The sequence below is a fragment of the Camelina sativa genome, chromosome 18 (genome assembly GCF_030686135.1).
Source record: "Camelina sativa cultivar CO46 ecotype springtype chromosome 18, ASM3068613v1".
Classification (NCBI taxonomy): Eukaryota; Viridiplantae; Streptophyta; class Magnoliopsida; order Brassicales; family Brassicaceae; genus Camelina; species Camelina sativa.
This window is the reverse complement of record NC_141897.1, coordinates 14,198,595-14,215,993: the sequence shown is the minus strand read 5'-3', so window position 1 is coordinate 14,215,993 and position 17,399 is coordinate 14,198,595. Positions and strand designations below refer to the sequence as shown.

General features: G+C 34.4%; 4 protein-coding genes across 6 annotated transcripts; 2 read left to right on the top strand and 2 right to left on the bottom strand.

The window, feature by feature from the left end:
• The first annotated feature begins 1,637 nt into the window (after window positions 1-1,637).
• On the top strand, window positions 1,638-3,508 carry LOC104761061 (bidirectional sugar transporter SWEET10-like). Its single transcript, XM_010484078.3, has 6 exons — window positions 1,638-1,978; window positions 2,120-2,156; window positions 2,243-2,453; window positions 2,546-2,707; window positions 2,805-2,924; window positions 3,036-3,508. Exons 1-6 carry the CDS (start codon window positions 1,933-1,935, stop codon window positions 3,324-3,326), a joined length of 867 nt encoding a protein of 288 aa, XP_010482380.2. The 5' UTR covers window positions 1,638-1,932; the 3' UTR covers window positions 3,327-3,508.
• Window positions 3,509-3,805: 297 nt separating this feature from the next.
• LOC104761060 (protein MICRORCHIDIA 4) lies at window positions 3,806-9,564 on the bottom strand. Of its 3 annotated transcripts, none has more exons than XM_010484076.3 (21): window positions 9,251-9,564; window positions 8,227-8,641; window positions 8,037-8,111; window positions 7,922-7,956; window positions 7,748-7,826; window positions 7,558-7,650; window positions 7,391-7,475; window positions 7,185-7,260; window positions 6,681-6,809; window positions 6,433-6,531; window positions 6,223-6,324; window positions 5,864-6,025; window positions 5,665-5,760; window positions 5,511-5,562; window positions 5,322-5,433; window positions 5,148-5,224; window positions 4,721-5,070; window positions 4,551-4,630; window positions 4,366-4,450; window positions 4,160-4,282; window positions 3,806-4,075 (listed from the first exon to the last, which is right to left on the bottom strand). In XM_010484076.3, the coding sequence occupies exons 1-21, from the start codon at window positions 9,278-9,280 to the stop codon at window positions 4,019-4,021; spliced, it is 2,412 nt and encodes an 803-aa protein (XP_010482378.1). In that variant the 5' UTR covers window positions 9,281-9,564; the 3' UTR covers window positions 3,806-4,018. The 3 variants fall into 3 exon arrangements, with proteins under 3 accessions (XP_010482378.1, XP_010482379.2, XP_087354771.1); XM_010484077.3 differs by having other exon boundaries at window positions 8,227-8,644; window positions 9,251-9,483; XM_087498645.1 differs by lacking the exon at window positions 9,251-9,564 and having other exon boundaries at window positions 8,227-9,049.
• Window positions 9,565-12,601: 3,037 nt separating this feature from the next.
• Window positions 12,602-14,697, top strand: LOC104761058 (11-beta-hydroxysteroid dehydrogenase-like 6). The gene is made up of 6 exons (XM_010484074.3): window positions 12,602-12,847; window positions 12,916-13,108; window positions 13,394-13,479; window positions 13,579-13,710; window positions 13,812-13,976; window positions 14,281-14,697. The coding sequence occupies exons 1-6, from the start codon at window positions 12,662-12,664 to the stop codon at window positions 14,548-14,550; spliced, it is 1,032 nt and encodes a 343-aa protein (XP_010482376.1). The 5' UTR covers window positions 12,602-12,661; the 3' UTR covers window positions 14,551-14,697.
• Window positions 14,698-15,807: 1,110 nt separating this feature from the next.
• On the bottom strand, window positions 15,808-16,716 carry LOC104761057 (uncharacterized). The gene has a single exon (XM_010484073.2). The coding sequence runs from the start codon at window positions 16,600-16,602 to the stop codon at window positions 16,051-16,053; it is 552 nt and encodes a 183-aa protein (XP_010482375.1). The 5' UTR covers window positions 16,603-16,716; the 3' UTR covers window positions 15,808-16,050.
• Between the last annotated feature and the right edge of the window lie 683 nt (window positions 16,717-17,399).

Genomic DNA, 17,399 nt, shown 5'->3' with positions numbered 1-17,399 from the left:
CACATTGATCACTGTTGGACTATTTTCTCAGTCTTTTTGCCATTCAAAAATCTTTTTAATTACATTTCATGTCATTGTATCTTTCATTTTCTCTTTATTTCTTGATTTCTTAAACAATTGTTAATATATATTTTTTTTAGAAAACTTCTTAGATACAAAAAATTTTATACTTTTTTCTTTACAATTTGATATAAATTTTGTTTAATAATTTTTAAATATATTATATACATATTTTGTATCCGTACATATTTTATGTGTACAGATGTCTATACACTTTATTAAGTGTACAGATGTCTATACACATAATTAAGTGTACATATGACGGTACACATTATTAAGTGTACAAATATAATTTTTACCAACTATTGCAGTAAAGACATCTAAAACCCTAAAAATTAAACAAATTACATTTGTACAATTAATAATGTGTACAGACATCTGTACACTTAATAAGGTGTACGGATACAAATATTGCTGGATAGTTTGATGTACGGATACAAATATTGTTGGATAGTTTGAATCTATCTAATATGTTGGATGGTTTAAAGTTTAAACCATACACAAATATTGTTGGACGTTTTAAATCTATCTAACATGTTGGATAGTTTGAACCGTACACAAATATTGTTGGACGGGTTGAATCTATCAAATATGCTGCTGGATGGCTTAAACTGTACACAAATATTGCTGGACGGCATGTTGGATGGTTTGAACTGTACACAAATATAAATATTTTGAATTAAATTCTATTTGAAATCATTAAAACAAAATACATATCAAATTATAAAGAAAAATACATAATTTTTTTGTATGTAAAAAAAATTTGGAAACAAAAGATATATTAATAAATATTTGAATAATTAGGAAAAGAGGATTGTGATGAAAAGAAAAAGAAATAAAAATGTTAATATAGAAAGAAAGAGAAAGAGAAAGAAATGTAGAAAAAAAAAACAAAACCAAAAATAAAAGCAGGGCTAACTAGTAATCTCCACCAATCTCCTATGTCCCACAATTATGCTCTATCTCTACTCTCGTCTATCTCTTAACACCCTGTTTTTTCTGTTTTAAATATTTGTGTACGCATACAAAATAGTACCCATTCCCCAATTAAGTTCTGAGAACGTATTGTTTCACCAAGAAACCATATTATATATAGAGATATACAGAGTGAAATTATGTGACAGTTTTTGAAATTGAGAGGATTATAATCCTCACATGTTTGAGCAATATTTCATGGCAAATTTACAAGAGACTTACTGCTTTATTGATCAGATGCAATTCATACACAATTGCGTTTTTTTTGGTTAAAATTTCATATACGATTAATGCTAACAGGATCTATTAATCTATGTATTATATTATGCTATATTGACCAATATATTCTTCTTGAGGAAACGGGTACTCGAGTAAAACTTAGATCTAAAAGGTCGTCATAGAAAAGGTTTAGCCATTTACATAAAACGAAGAAACTAAGTAACATATTAAGTTGTAGGGATTAAGTACGTGAATCATAAAATCAAAAGATGGGTAAGGTTAGGCTTAGGTGAAAAAAAAAGGGAACCTTCCGAGGCAATGGGGTATGAAGTATACAACTGTAAAGTATAGATAATGCTCGTTGTTTCTTTCTTTTTCCCACTATACAACCCCATTGAGTTCAAACTCTTTCTATCTATCTCACTCGCTGACTCATTTTGCAAGTTGATACACTTTTCTCCTCTCCTCCCTATATAAATCACCACACTCCACAATCAAGAATTGCATCATACATTTGAACAGATTCTCAGTATGATTCTGTAGAGTTTACTCTTTCTTTCAGTTGCGTTCTCTTTAATAGAGGAAGAGAGAGAGGGAGAGTTTCTAATTATAATTAAGTTTTTTCTTTTCTTTGTATTCTAAAGAAGCATTTCACTACGTTGGAGAGAGAGATTAAAAATGGCAATTTCACAAGCCGTCTTGGCTACTGTCTTTGGCATTCTAGGTATTTTTTTTTTTTTTTGCGTTCTTGTTCTTTATAATTAGTGACTTAGTGTATATCTTCTCATGTTTACGTATACATTCAAAATGCATGCATTTACATGAGACATCGTGAAATTCTAACATAACAATAACGAAATTGTAGGAAATATCATCTCCTTTTTCGTCTGCCTTGCCCCAATGTAAGTAGTCTATAACTCTTTTGCACATTTCTCGTATAAAAATACGTTTTAACTCAAGCATTTATACGTGTTGTTTATATATTTAGACCGACGTTCATTCGTATATACAAGAGGAAATCATCTGAAGGGTATCAGTCGGTTCCTTACGTGATTTCCCTGTTCAGTGCGATGCTATGGCTGTACTACGCGATGATCAAGAAAGATGCTATGATGTTGATCACGATCAACTCCTTTGCCTTTGTCGTACAGATCGTCTACATCTCCTTGTACTTGTTCTACGCTCCTAAGAAGGAAAAGGTCCTTATTCTATATGAATATAACTTATTGTCTTGAGTTTACACACAATAATTACTAAATCTTTAACGGAACGTCTTCTTCCATTATGGCAGATTCTAACGGTGAAGTTCGTTCTCTTTGTGGACGTTTTCGCGTTCGGCCTAATCTTCTTGTTGACGTACTTTCTGACTCATGGCAATAAACGTGGTCAAGTTCTTGGATACATTTGTATGGTATTTGCTCTGTCTGTTTTTGTTGCTCCCCTTGGCATCATTGTAAGCCTCTTTTTCTTAGTTACCATTTAAAATTTTTTTGTTCTTTTTTGTTATCGATTATAAAAATTATATTTATCAAATATTAATTGACATACAGAGGAAAGTGATCAAAACGAAGAGTGCCGAGTTCATGCCGTTCGGTCTCTCCTTCTTCCTAACCTTATCAGCTATCATGTGGTTTTTCTACGGGCTTCTCCTTAAAGACATGAACATTGCCGTAAGTGTCTACTAGTCTTAATATTTGTATCTAGCTCTTAATTATTATGATCGTCTTTCGCTAAAACCTAATGTTTTTTTCTCTAATCTTGATCATATATATATCTTCCAGCTGCCAAATATTTTGGGTTTCATCTTTGGAGTGCTTCAGATGATACTTTTCGTGATCTACAAGAAACCTGGGACGAAAGTTCTGGAGCCGTCAGTGATCAAGCTTCAGGACATATCTGAGCATGTCGTCGACGTTGTGAGGCTAAGTTCGATGGTTTGCAACTCACAGATGAGAACTTTGGTGCCACAGGACAGTGCAGACATGGCAGATACCATTGATCTAGACGAGAAGATCAAAGGAGACATTGAGAAGATTAACAACAAAGAAGCATTTCTCATTTCTAAGAATTAATTAGCTCTTTTACTATCAAGAGTCGATGTGTGTGTGTTTGTCTCTCAATTTGCTTGCATGTTAAGTTAGGGTTCAATGTTTAATTTGGGTCTGGTCAACGTCACCGTGTATCTCTCCCTCTCTCATCTCGAATGTAAAATATGTCTTATTAAATTTAAATAAATGAATATGTCGTTTGTCTATTATGTATGGGTTCCTTTGTAACAAAGAAAATGATATACTGTAGTTGCTCTAATAAGTAAACAAAGAAAATTATTATATTCTTTGCACCAAAAAAAAAAGAAAAAGAAAAAAAAACTATTACTTAATTTGGGTAGATATTAATCTTATTTTTATGGGACACATTATATTAGTTTAGATATTAACAATCATATAATGTATGTAAGAGAATTTGTAAAAGTTAATATAATGATTCTAATCAAGCCAATACTGGTGAGTTAGTTGGATTAAGGAGAGGTTGCGTCCGGGTAGGTTGAAAATGCCGAGAACCAAATTCAAATGTTTTTAAACATTAAACCAATAACCTCACTTTACAACAATATCCCACTTCTCTCCTAACTCTGGTTTGGTCAGGCTAGAGACCATACACCACAACAAAAAGAGGATTTAAAGCAAACAACCTACTCAGTCAATTATGTAAGATGCCCCTCAGTACTATCATCAATGCACCTCTAACGTCTGGTTACAACGCTTTATCTTCTGCCTCCAGCTTTCCCATCTAACAACTTCTGGATTGTGTTTGACGCCTCCTGCAACCACAAAGTAAAGTCATTTTATTTCTTGAAATCTAAGATACTAATTACAGAAATGTTGTTTGAACGGATGATCAAAACCTCTAGCTTATTTCTGAGATTTTCTTCCTCCATGTCGCGTCTGTCTCTTTCCTGTGAGAAAACATCGATTAAATTCTCTTGCTCTTTCTCCGTCTCTTCTAACTTTTTCTTTAATGTTTCAACCTGTAATGACAGGAGGAATTAATCAGTGAGTGTTGTTATATGTTTGCAGGCAGACACAGTAAATGTCAGAAAGTAGAAGTTACCTCAGCTTCAAGTGTTTTGCGAAGCTCTTTCTCACGTCGCACGTCCTTTTGTAGCAACAGGAAAACTTCTTCTTTTTTATCGAGCCTGAGAAACAAAAATAAAAAACGCAGCTTCCAATGTTCACACAAACAAGAAACATAAATCTTATAGGCAAATTAACATGGTAGGTTAGGTGGTAACAAACCTCTCTCTTAACTCTTTATTCTCTTGTTCCAATTGACTGAGGGTAGGCGAACCAGACTGAGGCTTTGGTAGTTCGGAACTCTAAGAGAAGAAGTAGAAAAGGTTACGTTCTCAAATCCTATATACTGGAGAAAGTGTCCATAGGGAAAAAAACTAAAGAGAGGATGGGACCTTCTCATGAAGGTCAGTGACATTTCTTTCTGGTGAAGAATCAGGATCATAGTCATCATCACTATTGATGACCTCCAAAGCACGAGCTCCTTGAGGCTTTGCGCGTTGGTTAGATTTGGAAGAGGAGTTTCCAAGCTTACCACCTTTCTCTGATGATTTATACCCGGTGTCTCTAGAACCTTTCACCGATCCTTTTCCTCCTCCATTCACATTTGATCTTGTGTTGAATTTTTCTGAAGCTGCGGTTGAAGTTTTAAAGCTTGTAGCAGCAGTTGAAGTTTTAAAGCTCGAAGCAGCGGTCCTTCTCCTGGATGAGACAGCTCCTTTACGATCATATTCTGGTGATGATTCTACAAAGTGGGAAACATTTCCAAGAGATTGTTCAGCACAAGTTAAAGTGTCGATGTACAGTAAAAATATATTTTACCTCTGTCTTCTTCAGTATTCTTAGCAGACTTTTTGCCTTGCCTCGGAGCATATCCAATTTTGTGACATTTAGATTTCCTGTGTAAAAGCAGAACGTAAACATCAACCCGAATAGTCCAATGAACCAGCCAAGCTTAGGAAGCATGATTGAAAAAGCACGAGAAGAGAATCAGACCAATAATCCTTCTGCATCTGAAGTAGCCGTGCCTCAAGTCTAGACAAAACTGTTGTGCGCTCAAACCCTTGCTTATCATGGGCAGGCTCAACGAAATTAGCTTCCAAGACACCTAGCAGAATGAACTAACATTAGACTTTTCGTCAATAAGGCTTATCAAATATTAGACCTTCCAGTTAAAAACAATACCGATGACCCCACGACCATCACTTCCTGCTGCATTCCATATCCTCCAAAATGGCTGAAAACAAGTGAGAAGATATTAAACGAAAGTGTAAAGCTGACCTTATTTCCGCCACATTTTAAGGTAGAGTGGGAAAAAGTAGCAAAAAGAAACAGAAACCTTAATAAGGCGATTTTTGTGGTAAACATTAAAGCCTTGAACATCCACATGATGTATTGCATCCTTCACAAATCCAATGGTCACAACAGCAGACAACTGTGAAAGATTGCGCACACGCAGCCAAATATTTCGGTATAAGCTGCTTGATATCATTAAAGTACAGGAAAAATTCTAACTATGTTAAATTATGAAAACATACATTTGAGTACTTAGCACATCCATCAGCCCCTTCTTTTGGTCGATAAGTAATCTTTTCTGTATGCATCATGTCATTTACTATGTTGTGATACTCAACATCTTTTCCTCGCAGAATGATACGGAACCCATTTGCAATCTTTAGGTAGAGAATAGATGCGTAACTCTGTGAACATGAAAATGGTAACAAATAAGAGAAACGACAATGCAGCCAACAACTAATGAGATTCATAATCATTCAAATTCTACCCACCACCAGATTCGCCAGTTTCAATCATTTAAGAACTATCATAGTGATTTTAGCAGGAGACTGAACCAAACTAACTTCGAAAATTACCACAACTAGGGAAAGAATATTTATACCCTGAGTGAGTGCTTGTATGTCAGGAAATGTCTAGAGTTAGGGAATCGAGAAGCCATATCAATATTTTTCTCATCCCGATTGACCCCTCGAAGCTGGATATCCTGCAACAAACCATACGTAAATTATATGGACACAGAAGCTTCTGCATCATTGCAGAACGTAATCTATGTATAATGTATGTCCAGCAATAAAAAATTAAAAACACATACATGTGGATCAGTGTCAAAATCAAGTTCTAGCATTCCTTGGTCATCTTCCCAGAGGTTATATATGATTATCCTTGTGCCATGATTCTTCACTAGATTAAACTACAATAATCAGAGCAAAAGATTAGTGGGAAAATTCTCACATATTGATATTAGTATATAAGTAGTAGCGTTTGGGAACCGACTCCTTTGTTTTTCTTTTGCTTCTCCTTGTAATAAAGGCTCTCATGGAACAAAGGAAAGAGCTTTACCTGACGAAGAAGATCTTCTTCGGTAGCAAACGGCGACCATTGAACCACTGTGTCCACATTTTTATCCCAATCACTAACCGAAGACCTCATTATTGGACACCATTCAGAACCTCTTCTTTCATAGTCAAGCTTTCATTTAAATTATCATCAGAAGAAGATTATAAGAGATAAACTGACTACAAAAGCCTACCAAACTAAAAAAAAATATATGTTTTGGTTATGAAGTCATTTTAATTATATGAGTGATATCCTGAGAACAGGACAATGTTAGCTTTCTCTGCATAATATATTTTGCTCCTGAAATTGAAAGATGAGTACACGTATTTCTGTGTTACATTTCCTTTAACGTTAAATGAGAACAGTATTTCAAACAAAAGAATGAAATGAACGGTGTATGTAACTTAATTAATGCTCACAATTGAATCACATGCTAACAATCACCATTCGAAATTATCAAGTGGATTTTTACCCATAGTTCCATACAATGAAATAAAAGTAGATTACCATGGGTACAACTATGTCCTCTTTTCCGGTGCTCTTTAGAAATGTATATGATAGAAGGCCGATGCTCTGTGTCGAGCTTAAGAAACATCAGGTAAACAGAATTATCGTCAGATGTATATAACTATAGCCATTATTGATTTTTTTCAATCGATACTATATAAATATGATAGCTGAAAGGGGTAATGGTGTGGTAATAGATAACGAACCTATTTCCATCTTTTCCACTGCAACGTGAGAAAACAATGACATCAGCTCCGAGTCTCATTGTACTAGTCTTGAATCCATTACCATCTATAAGAAGTATCCTAAATTTAAGAGTCCTGAACTAAAATTTGATATATATATTTATCTTGCAGGAAAAAGAAATGATTACATTGTCCAATGGTGTCTGCAAGTTTGCTCTTGGCAGAATATCCTAGAGACATGCAGTGCCGCATCTTTTCAGGATTCATCCCACCTCCATCATCTGCATTTCAAACATAAGGAAACTCCATAGATGAGGATCAAGAAAGCGCTGCAATGTCAAAATTTGTTCCAAAAAATACAAAAAATCAACTGTATACCCTCAATCAAGACCATCTTGCTTCCATCTTTCCTGTTCTGGATCATGTCTACATTAACAAATGTAGCTCCAGTTTGAACCTGATAATCAAAAGATGAGAAACCAATACGACCAAACCAGAAAATACAAATGCACATCTTTATAATAGTTCTAAGAATTAGAAAAAACATCACACCTCATCCAAAGCATTGTCCAAAAGCTCAGCAAACGCTGCAAGAGATAACAATGTTTAACCACCATTTCCATTGCATAAAACATTGTTCAAAATAGATTGCATCAAAGTTACATACCTCCAAGGGACCATTTGTGACTAGTTGCATTAGAATGCAGGAACTTAGGATGTACTCTTACATGATCAAAACCACCTAAAACCACAAGTTTTCTCAAACTCCATCACTAACATTCCCAATTTATTCTCCTAAGTTCCATTAACAAAAGAATCCGAGAAATATAAACAAAATCACACAAAGCAAATTTTACCAGCAGAAACCTCCCAATCACCACCAGATGTTCCTTCGTAATCTCCAGCTTTCCAAAATTGCTTACAACTTCCCCAAGCCGAAGGAGAAGGCGCCGCCACAACGTTACAAGGAGTAGCCGGGAGAGCCAAAACCTGCGGAAACCCTTCCTCATCATCCGGAATCATAAACGCTAGCTTTTTCGCCGGCGAGGCTACAGAATCACCCCTCGCTCTCTTCGTCCCAGAAACATCGTTACCGGTTCTTAGGTCTACGGTTTCAACATCGTTAGCGGTTTCCCCTAACTCGGATCCTCCTTCGTCGTCGTCGCTACTACTAACTTCGATAACTTCTCCGGATTCTCGCCGCGGAACGATGCTGCTCCCAGCGGCGGGTTTCCAAGTAGAGAGAGTAGTCGAAGTTGGTAACAGAATCTCCTGCTTCACGCGAGTTTCCATTAAAACGAACAAGAACAAGAATCGAAGAAGAAGATTTGAATTAGAGAAGAACAAGAATCGATTATTTTTTTTTTGTTCGAAAAGTTGGGAAAAGATCTCTCTCGAGAACTGCAAAAGGTTAATAAGAACTTGAAAAGCCAATTCGAATTTACTGATTTGGAAACGCTGTCGTTTTAGTCACCTTTTCTGACTTTTCTTTTTTTGGCTGTAAACAATCGAGAACCAAGAAAGTTCGATAAACTCATAAAACTCGTCGGAAAAAAAAAAACAAAATAAAAGAATGAAGATGTGAAAAGGTGACATCAAAGATAGATATAGTTTTGATTGGAATAGATGTGAATTTTGTCAGACTCGAGAAAGAAAAAAGTTCATGTAGCTAGGATACCATTATAGCATATATATATATATATAGATACAAAAGCAAATGCTTTTTACCAAAATATTTAATCTTGTCAATCCAAATTTGTTTTGCATTATGATTCAACAATTTAGTTGTTGATTTTTATCAACATCTGAATCTTAACAATATTTTCCATTTGTTATTTTGATGTTTTACCAAAAAAATTAGAAAAATTTTAGAGTATTTACCGTATATCTTGATCTACGAATACGAACCATCGAGATTTATCGAGAGCATAAATCTCACTTTGTTGATGAAGTTGTTGACTCTTCTGAATAGCAAATTGCAAGAGAACTTGTTTTTGTATAGAAATTCTTTATAATTCTCTGAACTATTCTTTCTAGATTCTGAGTTATCTTCAGTTTATATATCGGGTAAAACTGACCATAAAATATAGATTTTTTTTATTGTTTAAGATTTCAATCTTATCTATTGAGATTTCAATCTTATCTACTGAGATTTCATTGGATTACGATTTGTTCATTTCATAGAATCTATCGACAAAATCTTCGGGAGTGAACGGTTGAGATTTTATTGTAAACGTTATCTTAAATTAATGATTATAGAAATTATGGACTTTAAAATAGGCTCTTACTTTTTAGAAAATGAAAGCACATTTTGTTGGTTTTAAACAACAAGGCCCATAAAGAACAAAATGAGGGTGTTAGACTTTGAAGAAAATTTTAGAAATGTTTTTGACATCATTAATATAAGAAAGTTTGATTAGAGAAAATTTGTGATTTTTAAGACTTCAAACAAAATTCTTACAGTTTTTGGAGTCTAAACACCAATAGACCCCTATTAGTGGTCTGACTATATCAACCACAATTTGCACCATGCCCTAAAAATCGATAAACCTCATTCTCAAGTTAGTATGTACAGTTCATTAATTCCTTGGCTTATTTGAAGATTGTGGAAATATAATTGATATTGTTTTCAGTTGAAAGAAGTTCTCAGCCCTTGAAGTGGTGAATAAAGCAGTGGAAGATGAGGAGGAATGTAAGGCTAGAAGTGAACCATTACCCCAAAGGGAGACAAAAAAAAAACATGGTAATCAAATGGCCGCCTCTCCTCCTCAAGATTGGGTTAAATGTAATACATATGGATTCTGGTCAGCTGAGGCGTCCACTTGGAGTTGGACGGGTTTTTAGGAACAAGGAAAGAAAGGTGATGTGGCTGGGTATGAGAGCAGTACTGAGGGTTAATTGTATGATGGAAGTGGGGTGAGAAACTTTTCGATGGATATTAATCTTTTCCTTGGTCAGACTCCCATCAGCTAGTGTCTTTGATAAAAGAAATATCATATCTATACTCCATATTTGGACCCGATCATCCAAGACATTATGATTATGCTCAAACAATTTGAGAAAGTGATTATTACATTTATACTAAGCGAAGAGAACAAAGTGTGAGATAGAGTACTAAAGTGATTTCTTTCTAGTTTGAACTATATATGATCCTAAGTTGTATTATATAGTGCAAATATGGATTCAGAAAATTGTTGACCAGAACAATGTGTAACTACGATATTTGGTTAGTGAAGAGTTGATGTTAATCAAAAAACAAAAAAAAAAAACCAATAGAACCCTTAATTTTAACAAAGATTCCCCATTTATTTACAAACTATAAAAATAAAAAGATTTGATAATACTTGTTGTATATCAACAAAACCAAACCCCCTTAGACCTCTCCTAGTCTCCTTAATTGGCCCCTCACGTTGAACTTGTTTCCAAATTTTAGAAATTACACATATTTGAATTTACCATCTATCCACACCAAAGAGCAACATCATCCTCGATAAGTTGACTTTGGCCTCTAATTTCCCCAATTTGTTTTCAATTAAGTCTATCCACACCAAAGAGCAACATCATCTCAATATGTTCCTCAAACATATGACTAGGGGTGGACATTGTGGTTTATTTTTGAATTTGATATGAGTTCGGTTCGATTAATTCAGTTTTCTGAAAGCTCTAGCCAAACTCAGACCAAAGTTAGTTTGGTTTAGCAAGCCTGTCCCACAGACCAAGCAAGTGAAGTAATGGATTAGGACATGGGAATTTTTAGTAAAATTTGTCAAATTATTAGACTCCATTTTTCTATAATAGATTGATGTTTTGACATTTTTTCTTATTCCTAAAAGATTGATGATGTACATTAAAAAACTGAAATGATTTTTTTACTTTCTATTTTTCTCCACATGGCATGTCATCTAAGGTTTATATTTTTTTTTCTACCAAAAAATAATTATAAATTAATTTATAAATAAACCTTAACTTTTTTTTTAATATATGTGAAATTATCAAAACATCATTCTATTAGAGATAAAGGGAGTATATGTTTAAGAGCTTTAAAATTTTTGTGAGTTTTTATAAAACAAAAACCTTACATCCAGAGTCGTCTCTGTGACCAGTTGTACAACGTCGAGTCGGATGATGAGCGTCGATCAAGTGGGATGAACTACGACGTCGATCGAGTGGGATGAGCTATGGCGTCGATCAAGTAGGAAGATTTGTTCTCTTCTTTTCCTCCCAAGGGTATAGATATCTCATAAACACTTGAAACAACTCAAATATGCAGGATGTATGCAAGACTAACACAAGAACTTCCTAAGTATGCACAACATGCAAAACAGAATATAAATGATGCAAAACAATGAATTATCTTAGCTAAAATATATATATATATATATATATATATCATTAATCTTAAAGACTAGTAATCTGGAAGAACGAGTTAGACAATCCACCTTCGAATTATATGAATGAGAGATCTTAAACAGGGAGAAAAGGGGGGAATGGAAGTGTTAAGCAACTGGAACTCATCGAAAAGGTTGAAAAACGACAGCCATTCTTCAAAGGCTTACACTAGCGGGACGAACTCTGCGGAATCCGACTAAAATTGTGATAGTCAACACATTTGAGCATGATACACTCTATAGCCCAAGGTAGAGCTTCTAGCTCCGAATGGAGGAGGGAATTACTTCATTTCTAGTGTTTTGCTCCCAAAATTAAGATCTGACATTATCGTTGTAATACTATCAGCCTAAGATTGAGTTAGTGTCTGATATTTTTAAAAAATTAGTTTCAAATATAATTTAAAACATAAAATAAAATTATCAATAAACAATTTCTGTAAGTTTCCTAATTGTAATTTAAAATTAATTGATAATTTTAATTTTGTGTATTTATAAAATTATTAGAAAAAAATTACAAATAAAATTAATAGGTTAAGATGTTAAATTTTATTAAAAAAAGATTATTGTGAAGGTTAAAATTCAAATATTGTTAAATAGTCAAGTGGAAAAAAAGACGGAGCTATAGAGTGTTAAAAAATGGGTGTTTTTGAACAATTGTACAATATAGTCTTTAAGCCCAGTCCGCATCCCTATTTTTGCTTACACACGTCATTCAACGCTCTTTTGAAATTCTCTTGTACCATATATGTAACTGAGGTCGTGTAGATTATGCCCAAACACGTGTTGGCATATCAGCTTGTATGATTGCCACATTGCCATGAGAGCTTCCAACAGAATAAAGAACAGAACAAATTAGAAAGAGGTAGACTAGTAAAGACCATAGTGAAGCAAAGTCCATGCATGGATGATGGATCCAGTTAACAAGATCATCAACTTATTATTTCCTCTTTTAACCTTGTATGCACTTCTCGTCTTCTACCCAACTTACCAGAGGCTCAAATCCGCTGTCTCAATCTGCCGGAATCTGTTCTCGGAAAATGTCTCCGGAAGAGTTGTTGTCATCACCGGAGCAGCTTCTGGCATCGGCGAGGTAAGTCAACAAACAAACAAATCCATGGTTAGGGTTAAGTATAAATGGGTGTGATAGTGTGTGTATAGGCTCTAGCGTATGAGTATGGGAAGAGAGGAGCGTATTTAGCACTAGTTGACATAAGAAGAGAGCCTCTCTTCCATGTCGCGGCTCTAGCTGAGCTCTATGGCTCCCCTGAAGTCATGCCCTTAGTCGCCGATGTTTCCAAACTAGAAGACTGTGAGCGTTTTATCCGAACCACGGTTCTTCATTTTGGCCGATGTAAGTCAATAAGTACTAAATGGTTTGTTTGCATTTACAATTTATTATGAGATATTGCTAGGCTCTCTAGTATCTTTTTACGTAAGTAACATAATTTCCTTTGACACTTTGCACTTTACATAGCAAACACATGAAAAGTGATATATATTTGAAAATATAATTATATTTTTCATATGAATCAATCGCAACATAAGTAGATTGGACAATCCAAAAAAGTACTGGAGGAGAATATGAGTAAACTAAAATCTAAAATAATATTTTTCTTTGAATGATTAAATTGAGCAGTGGATCATCTAGTGACAAATGCTGGAGTTGCTCCACTCTATTTGTTTGAAGACATCGATGATCTCTCTAAGGCTTCGCCTGCTATGGTCAATTGACTCAGACCAAAGATCTTTCTAAGATAATATGTTTTCTACTAACCCTTTGTAGTTAGTAACAATTTTTATTTTTTTCCTTATGTTGCATAGGACATAAACTTCTGGGGATCTGTGTATTGCACATTCTATGCGTCTCCATACCTAAAGAAGTCCAGAGGAAGGATTGTCGCGGTTGCTTCTGGATGTGGTTACATTGCATCACCTAGATTGAGCTTTTATTGTGTAACATTTTTGTATCCATTTGCCTCTTATAATTTACTAAACCGCGTTATCTCAAAGATTCATTTGATATATACACCTTAATTTTCTGTAAATGAATTCAGGCGAGTAAAGCCGCTCTGATCGCCTTTTATGAAACACTAAGAACAGAGTTTGGATCAGAGATAGGTGTTACGATAGTAGCACCGGGGGTCGTTGACTCGGAATTGAGCCGAGGCAAGTTCATGACAAAGGATGGCGAACTCGTTGTGGATAAAGAGCTTAGAGATGTAAGCATTCCTGGTTAAATTTCAAAAAATTTTGAATGATTAAAAAGTATGTGAGTATGGGCTTAATTAATAATTATTTGTGGTTATATAAAATCAAAATGAATGAGAAGTTATAGTTAGAGTCATGAACTTAAATATAGAATTATTGTCAACGTCAACTGTAATATTTTGATGGAATCCAGCTATTCACTAAGCTTTGTTTGATTTAGGATCCAATTCATTTCCATTTACGGTCAAATATAATTCACCAGTTACAGTTACCTTAAACTACTAGCTGCTATGTAAAATTGAGAGAATGAATTAGGTGCAAGTAAGCGTATTGCCAGTGGAATCAGCAGAGAGGTGTGCGAAGGCGATAATGAGGAGTGTGTGTAGAGGAGATAGGTACTTGTTGGAACCCGGCTGGATCGGTTGTGTAATATTGTGGAAGGTGTTTTGTTCAGAAGTAACAGAGTCCATAGCTCGTTGGCTGCTGATGGCCGGATCAACATTGCCAGTGACGGAGGCTCCTACCAAGAAGATCCTTGATGTAGCCAATGCCTTTAGATCCTTCTTCTCTTTACCGCATTATTAATTAGTTATATCGACGTTATAGTCTTTGCCTTGTGTTCTTTTCACTTTAACCAAAACAAGATGACTACGGACTCTCGATGGATATGACCAAATTGAAATGACTTATATGATGTATCGTGTTTAACTTTTAATTAGTTACACTTAATATTGATTGTGGATTAGTCACTAATTAATTGACAAATGATACTGATTCGTCGTATAAATTAACTCTACAAACGATCATATATATGTTGGAGGTGTAACGCTCCATGTCTAATTCCAGTCTATGATTCCATCTTTCTTAATGGGTTTCACGTCTTTTCACTAGGTCCGTGAGCCAATCTATATTCGACAATCGGTTTGTTACGTCCGGAAGGTTTTAAAGATTTGTTACTGTTCATACAAGATCCGAGACCAAAGAGTTCGAATCCTGCCAAGATCGTACGCTGGAATATCTAACTTGTTTTATTATTACGTAAGGTGTGCATATAAAATGGCTTGTGAGGAGACTGAAATGCTTGAAAACCTCATGAGCAACGCATATTGCATGATTCACCGTCAGCTAGGGAGAATTAAGATAAAATTCATTATAATTAGATAACATAATTCACACTTGGTATGAGCCACACCTCAGTCTTACTACATCATTGTCAACTTTTAATAGGAGCCACAATTCTTTCTCTGCCGCCTCTTTGACGGGAAAAAATAATAATTTCGTTCCGGATACAAACCAAGATTAGAGTTGTCATACAATTAATAAATTAATATGAAGCCTGTAAAATATAACTATATGATGGTTACGATTCACTCATTTGAATATTTCAAGTACCTATTTGGCGGTTGATGCTGCGTGCCTCTTAGTATCATGTAAGAAAAATAACAACTCTTTTCGTTATATGCGTCTTTTCAAATATTTTCACACATATTATAAAGGTATTCTAATATTAAAACATTCATTTTTCTTAATTAACTATTAATACTCTTATGTAAGTCTCAATTTTTTTTCAAATCATAATGTTCTTTTAACAAAGATAAAGTTGAATATTTCACTCATGTTTATTATTTTAGATTATACAAAATTATAATTTGAATCAATAAAAGGAAAACATAATTTTATAACAAAATGGAGGAATGTTATTAGATTGGTGTAGAGCTTCAATCCGCTTCTTCTGTTTTCTTTTCTAGTAAATGTAGCGCTTTTAGTTATGTCTTTAACTCATATTAAGTCTCAATCATCCAAAACCTCTTAACATGTATGTTTAAGTCTTTAAGATACAAATGAGAAAACAAATTAGATTAGAGTACATACAATATATCAATAATAACAATGTGTTATAAATATGATCTAAGCCGACATTAAAAATACATATCTTTGAAAGGAATTCAAGTTTTTTTTCAAATTCCGGAGAAGCGAGAGAGTTTTCTTTCACAATTCCACTCCACACAATTTAAAACAAAATAAATTATATGGTAATGTTATGAACTATAGAAAAAAAAAGAAAAAAGAAGAAAAAAAAAAACTTCAAAATCTATTCAACTTGAAAAAGGAGGGAGGTCGAAGAAGCTTGTACGAGCTGTTTCGCCTAATGCCAATGGAATCGGTACCGCCACCACCACATGATCTATAAGGAGTACCTAACCCGCATATTGGAGAACTGGTCGAACCATCATCATCGTCATCATCATTATAATCATCACCATGGCCATCGTTAGACTTCATCTCGGCTAAAACCTTGAAGAAGAAGTCAACCTCGCAAGGAAGAACAATGGGTCCATCGCCTCTATATCCATATTCATTCTCTGCATCTTCTAACAAGTTCCTGAACAATGGATGGTTCACCAATTTCGTCTTCACCACGACCCTTTGTTTCGTCGGACCCACGCAAACCGTGAAAAACCCATGTTGGGGAGACTCTTTCCTCCTCATCTTACCTTTTGATTCGTTACTATTAGCATCCTCTAGAGAAATAGAGCCTGTCCAAGATTTGCTCTTCTTGACCGTGGCCGTGGTAGAAGAGTTTGTATGCCCAAAGGATTTCATTTTTCTCCATGTCTTCACCACCGGATTCTTCATTGATGATCTCTTTGTATGAGAAGATGATGTATCTAATTGGTTTAATATTTACTTATCTATGACAGGATCAAGAAGTGTTTTTTTTGTGGGTCATACAAGTTTTTGTTGACCCCCCCCCCCCCCCCTTTTTTTTTTTTTTTTTGGTTAAATACTTTACCTGCTTCTCCTAGTGTCCCTCTTATATATAGATAATCTTTGATTGGGAATGAATAGATGGGTTTACTTCTGTGGATATTGACAAATTGATGAGGACGGGCTTAACTTTTGCATATACCCTTACTTCACCATATAAGCACTCATGCCCTCATAATTGAGTTTTTTTTTGTCTTCTACATTTTTCATTAATATATATGTATTCTGATAATCTTAGTTATCTCCAACATATTTCTTAATAAACAAATGTGTTGTTATTATTTTATTTTTTTTGTAGGACAAATGTGTTGTTATTTTGACATCACTTAATATATCATTTCAAAACATATTATTGGTAATTTGATATGCTTGTTTTATTCAATTTGGTCAACGAATAATTTCGTTGCATTTACTAAGGCGAATACCACCTGATTTTCCCTTCGAGAATACGTATTCTAATTTGTTTTCAATTACTGAGAGAACACACGTCCTCTGTTCGGTTGGATTTATTATTCAATATTTGAGAATCTAAATGAAAATTTTAAAAAAGTTTTGAATGATTCTAAATGAATACGAAGACAGTTGTGTAAATTTCGAAGGAAAATATTGCTATAGACTTGGAAAGATTAGTTTAGCATTTTTTTTTTAATAACCTATAAAATTTA

Excerpts from the sequence above, each read along its gene's own strand:
- LOC104761061 (XM_010484078.3), top strand. The coding sequence starts at position 1,933 with ATGGCAATTTCACAAGCCGTCTTGGCTACTGTCTTTGGCATTCTAG. Across the intron at positions 2,454-2,545 it reads ACGCTCCTAAGAAGGAAAAG|ATTCTAACGGTGAAGTTCGT; the intron begins GTCCTTATTCTA and ends CCATTATGGCAG. Across the intron at positions 2,708-2,804 it reads TTGCTCCCCTTGGCATCATT|AGGAAAGTGATCAAAACGAA; the intron begins GTAAGCCTCTTT and ends ATTGACATACAG.
- LOC104761060 (XM_010484077.3), bottom strand. The coding sequence starts at position 9,280 with ATGGTTCGTATTCGTAGATCAAGATATACG. Across the intron at positions 7,651-7,747 it reads CAAGATGGTCTTGATTGAGG|ATGATGGAGGTGGGATGAAT; the intron begins GTATACAGTTGA and ends TTTGAAATGCAG. Across the intron at positions 5,071-5,147 it reads GAATACTGAAGAAGACAGAG|AATCATCACCAGAATATGAT; the intron begins GTAAAATATATT and ends CCCACTTTGTAG.
- LOC104761058 (XM_010484074.3), top strand. The coding sequence starts at position 12,662 with ATGATGGATCCAGTTAACAAGATCATCAACTTATTATTTCCTCTTTTA. Across the intron at positions 12,848-12,915 it reads CAGCTTCTGGCATCGGCGAG|GCTCTAGCGTATGAGTATGG; the intron begins GTAAGTCAACAA and ends GTGTGTGTATAG. Across the intron at positions 13,109-13,393 it reads GGTTCTTCATTTTGGCCGAT|TGGATCATCTAGTGACAAAT; the intron begins GTAAGTCAATAA and ends TAAATTGAGCAG.
- LOC104761057 (XM_010484073.2), bottom strand. The coding sequence starts at position 16,602 with ATGAAGAATCCGGTGGTGAAGACATGGAGAAAAATGAAATCCTTTGGG.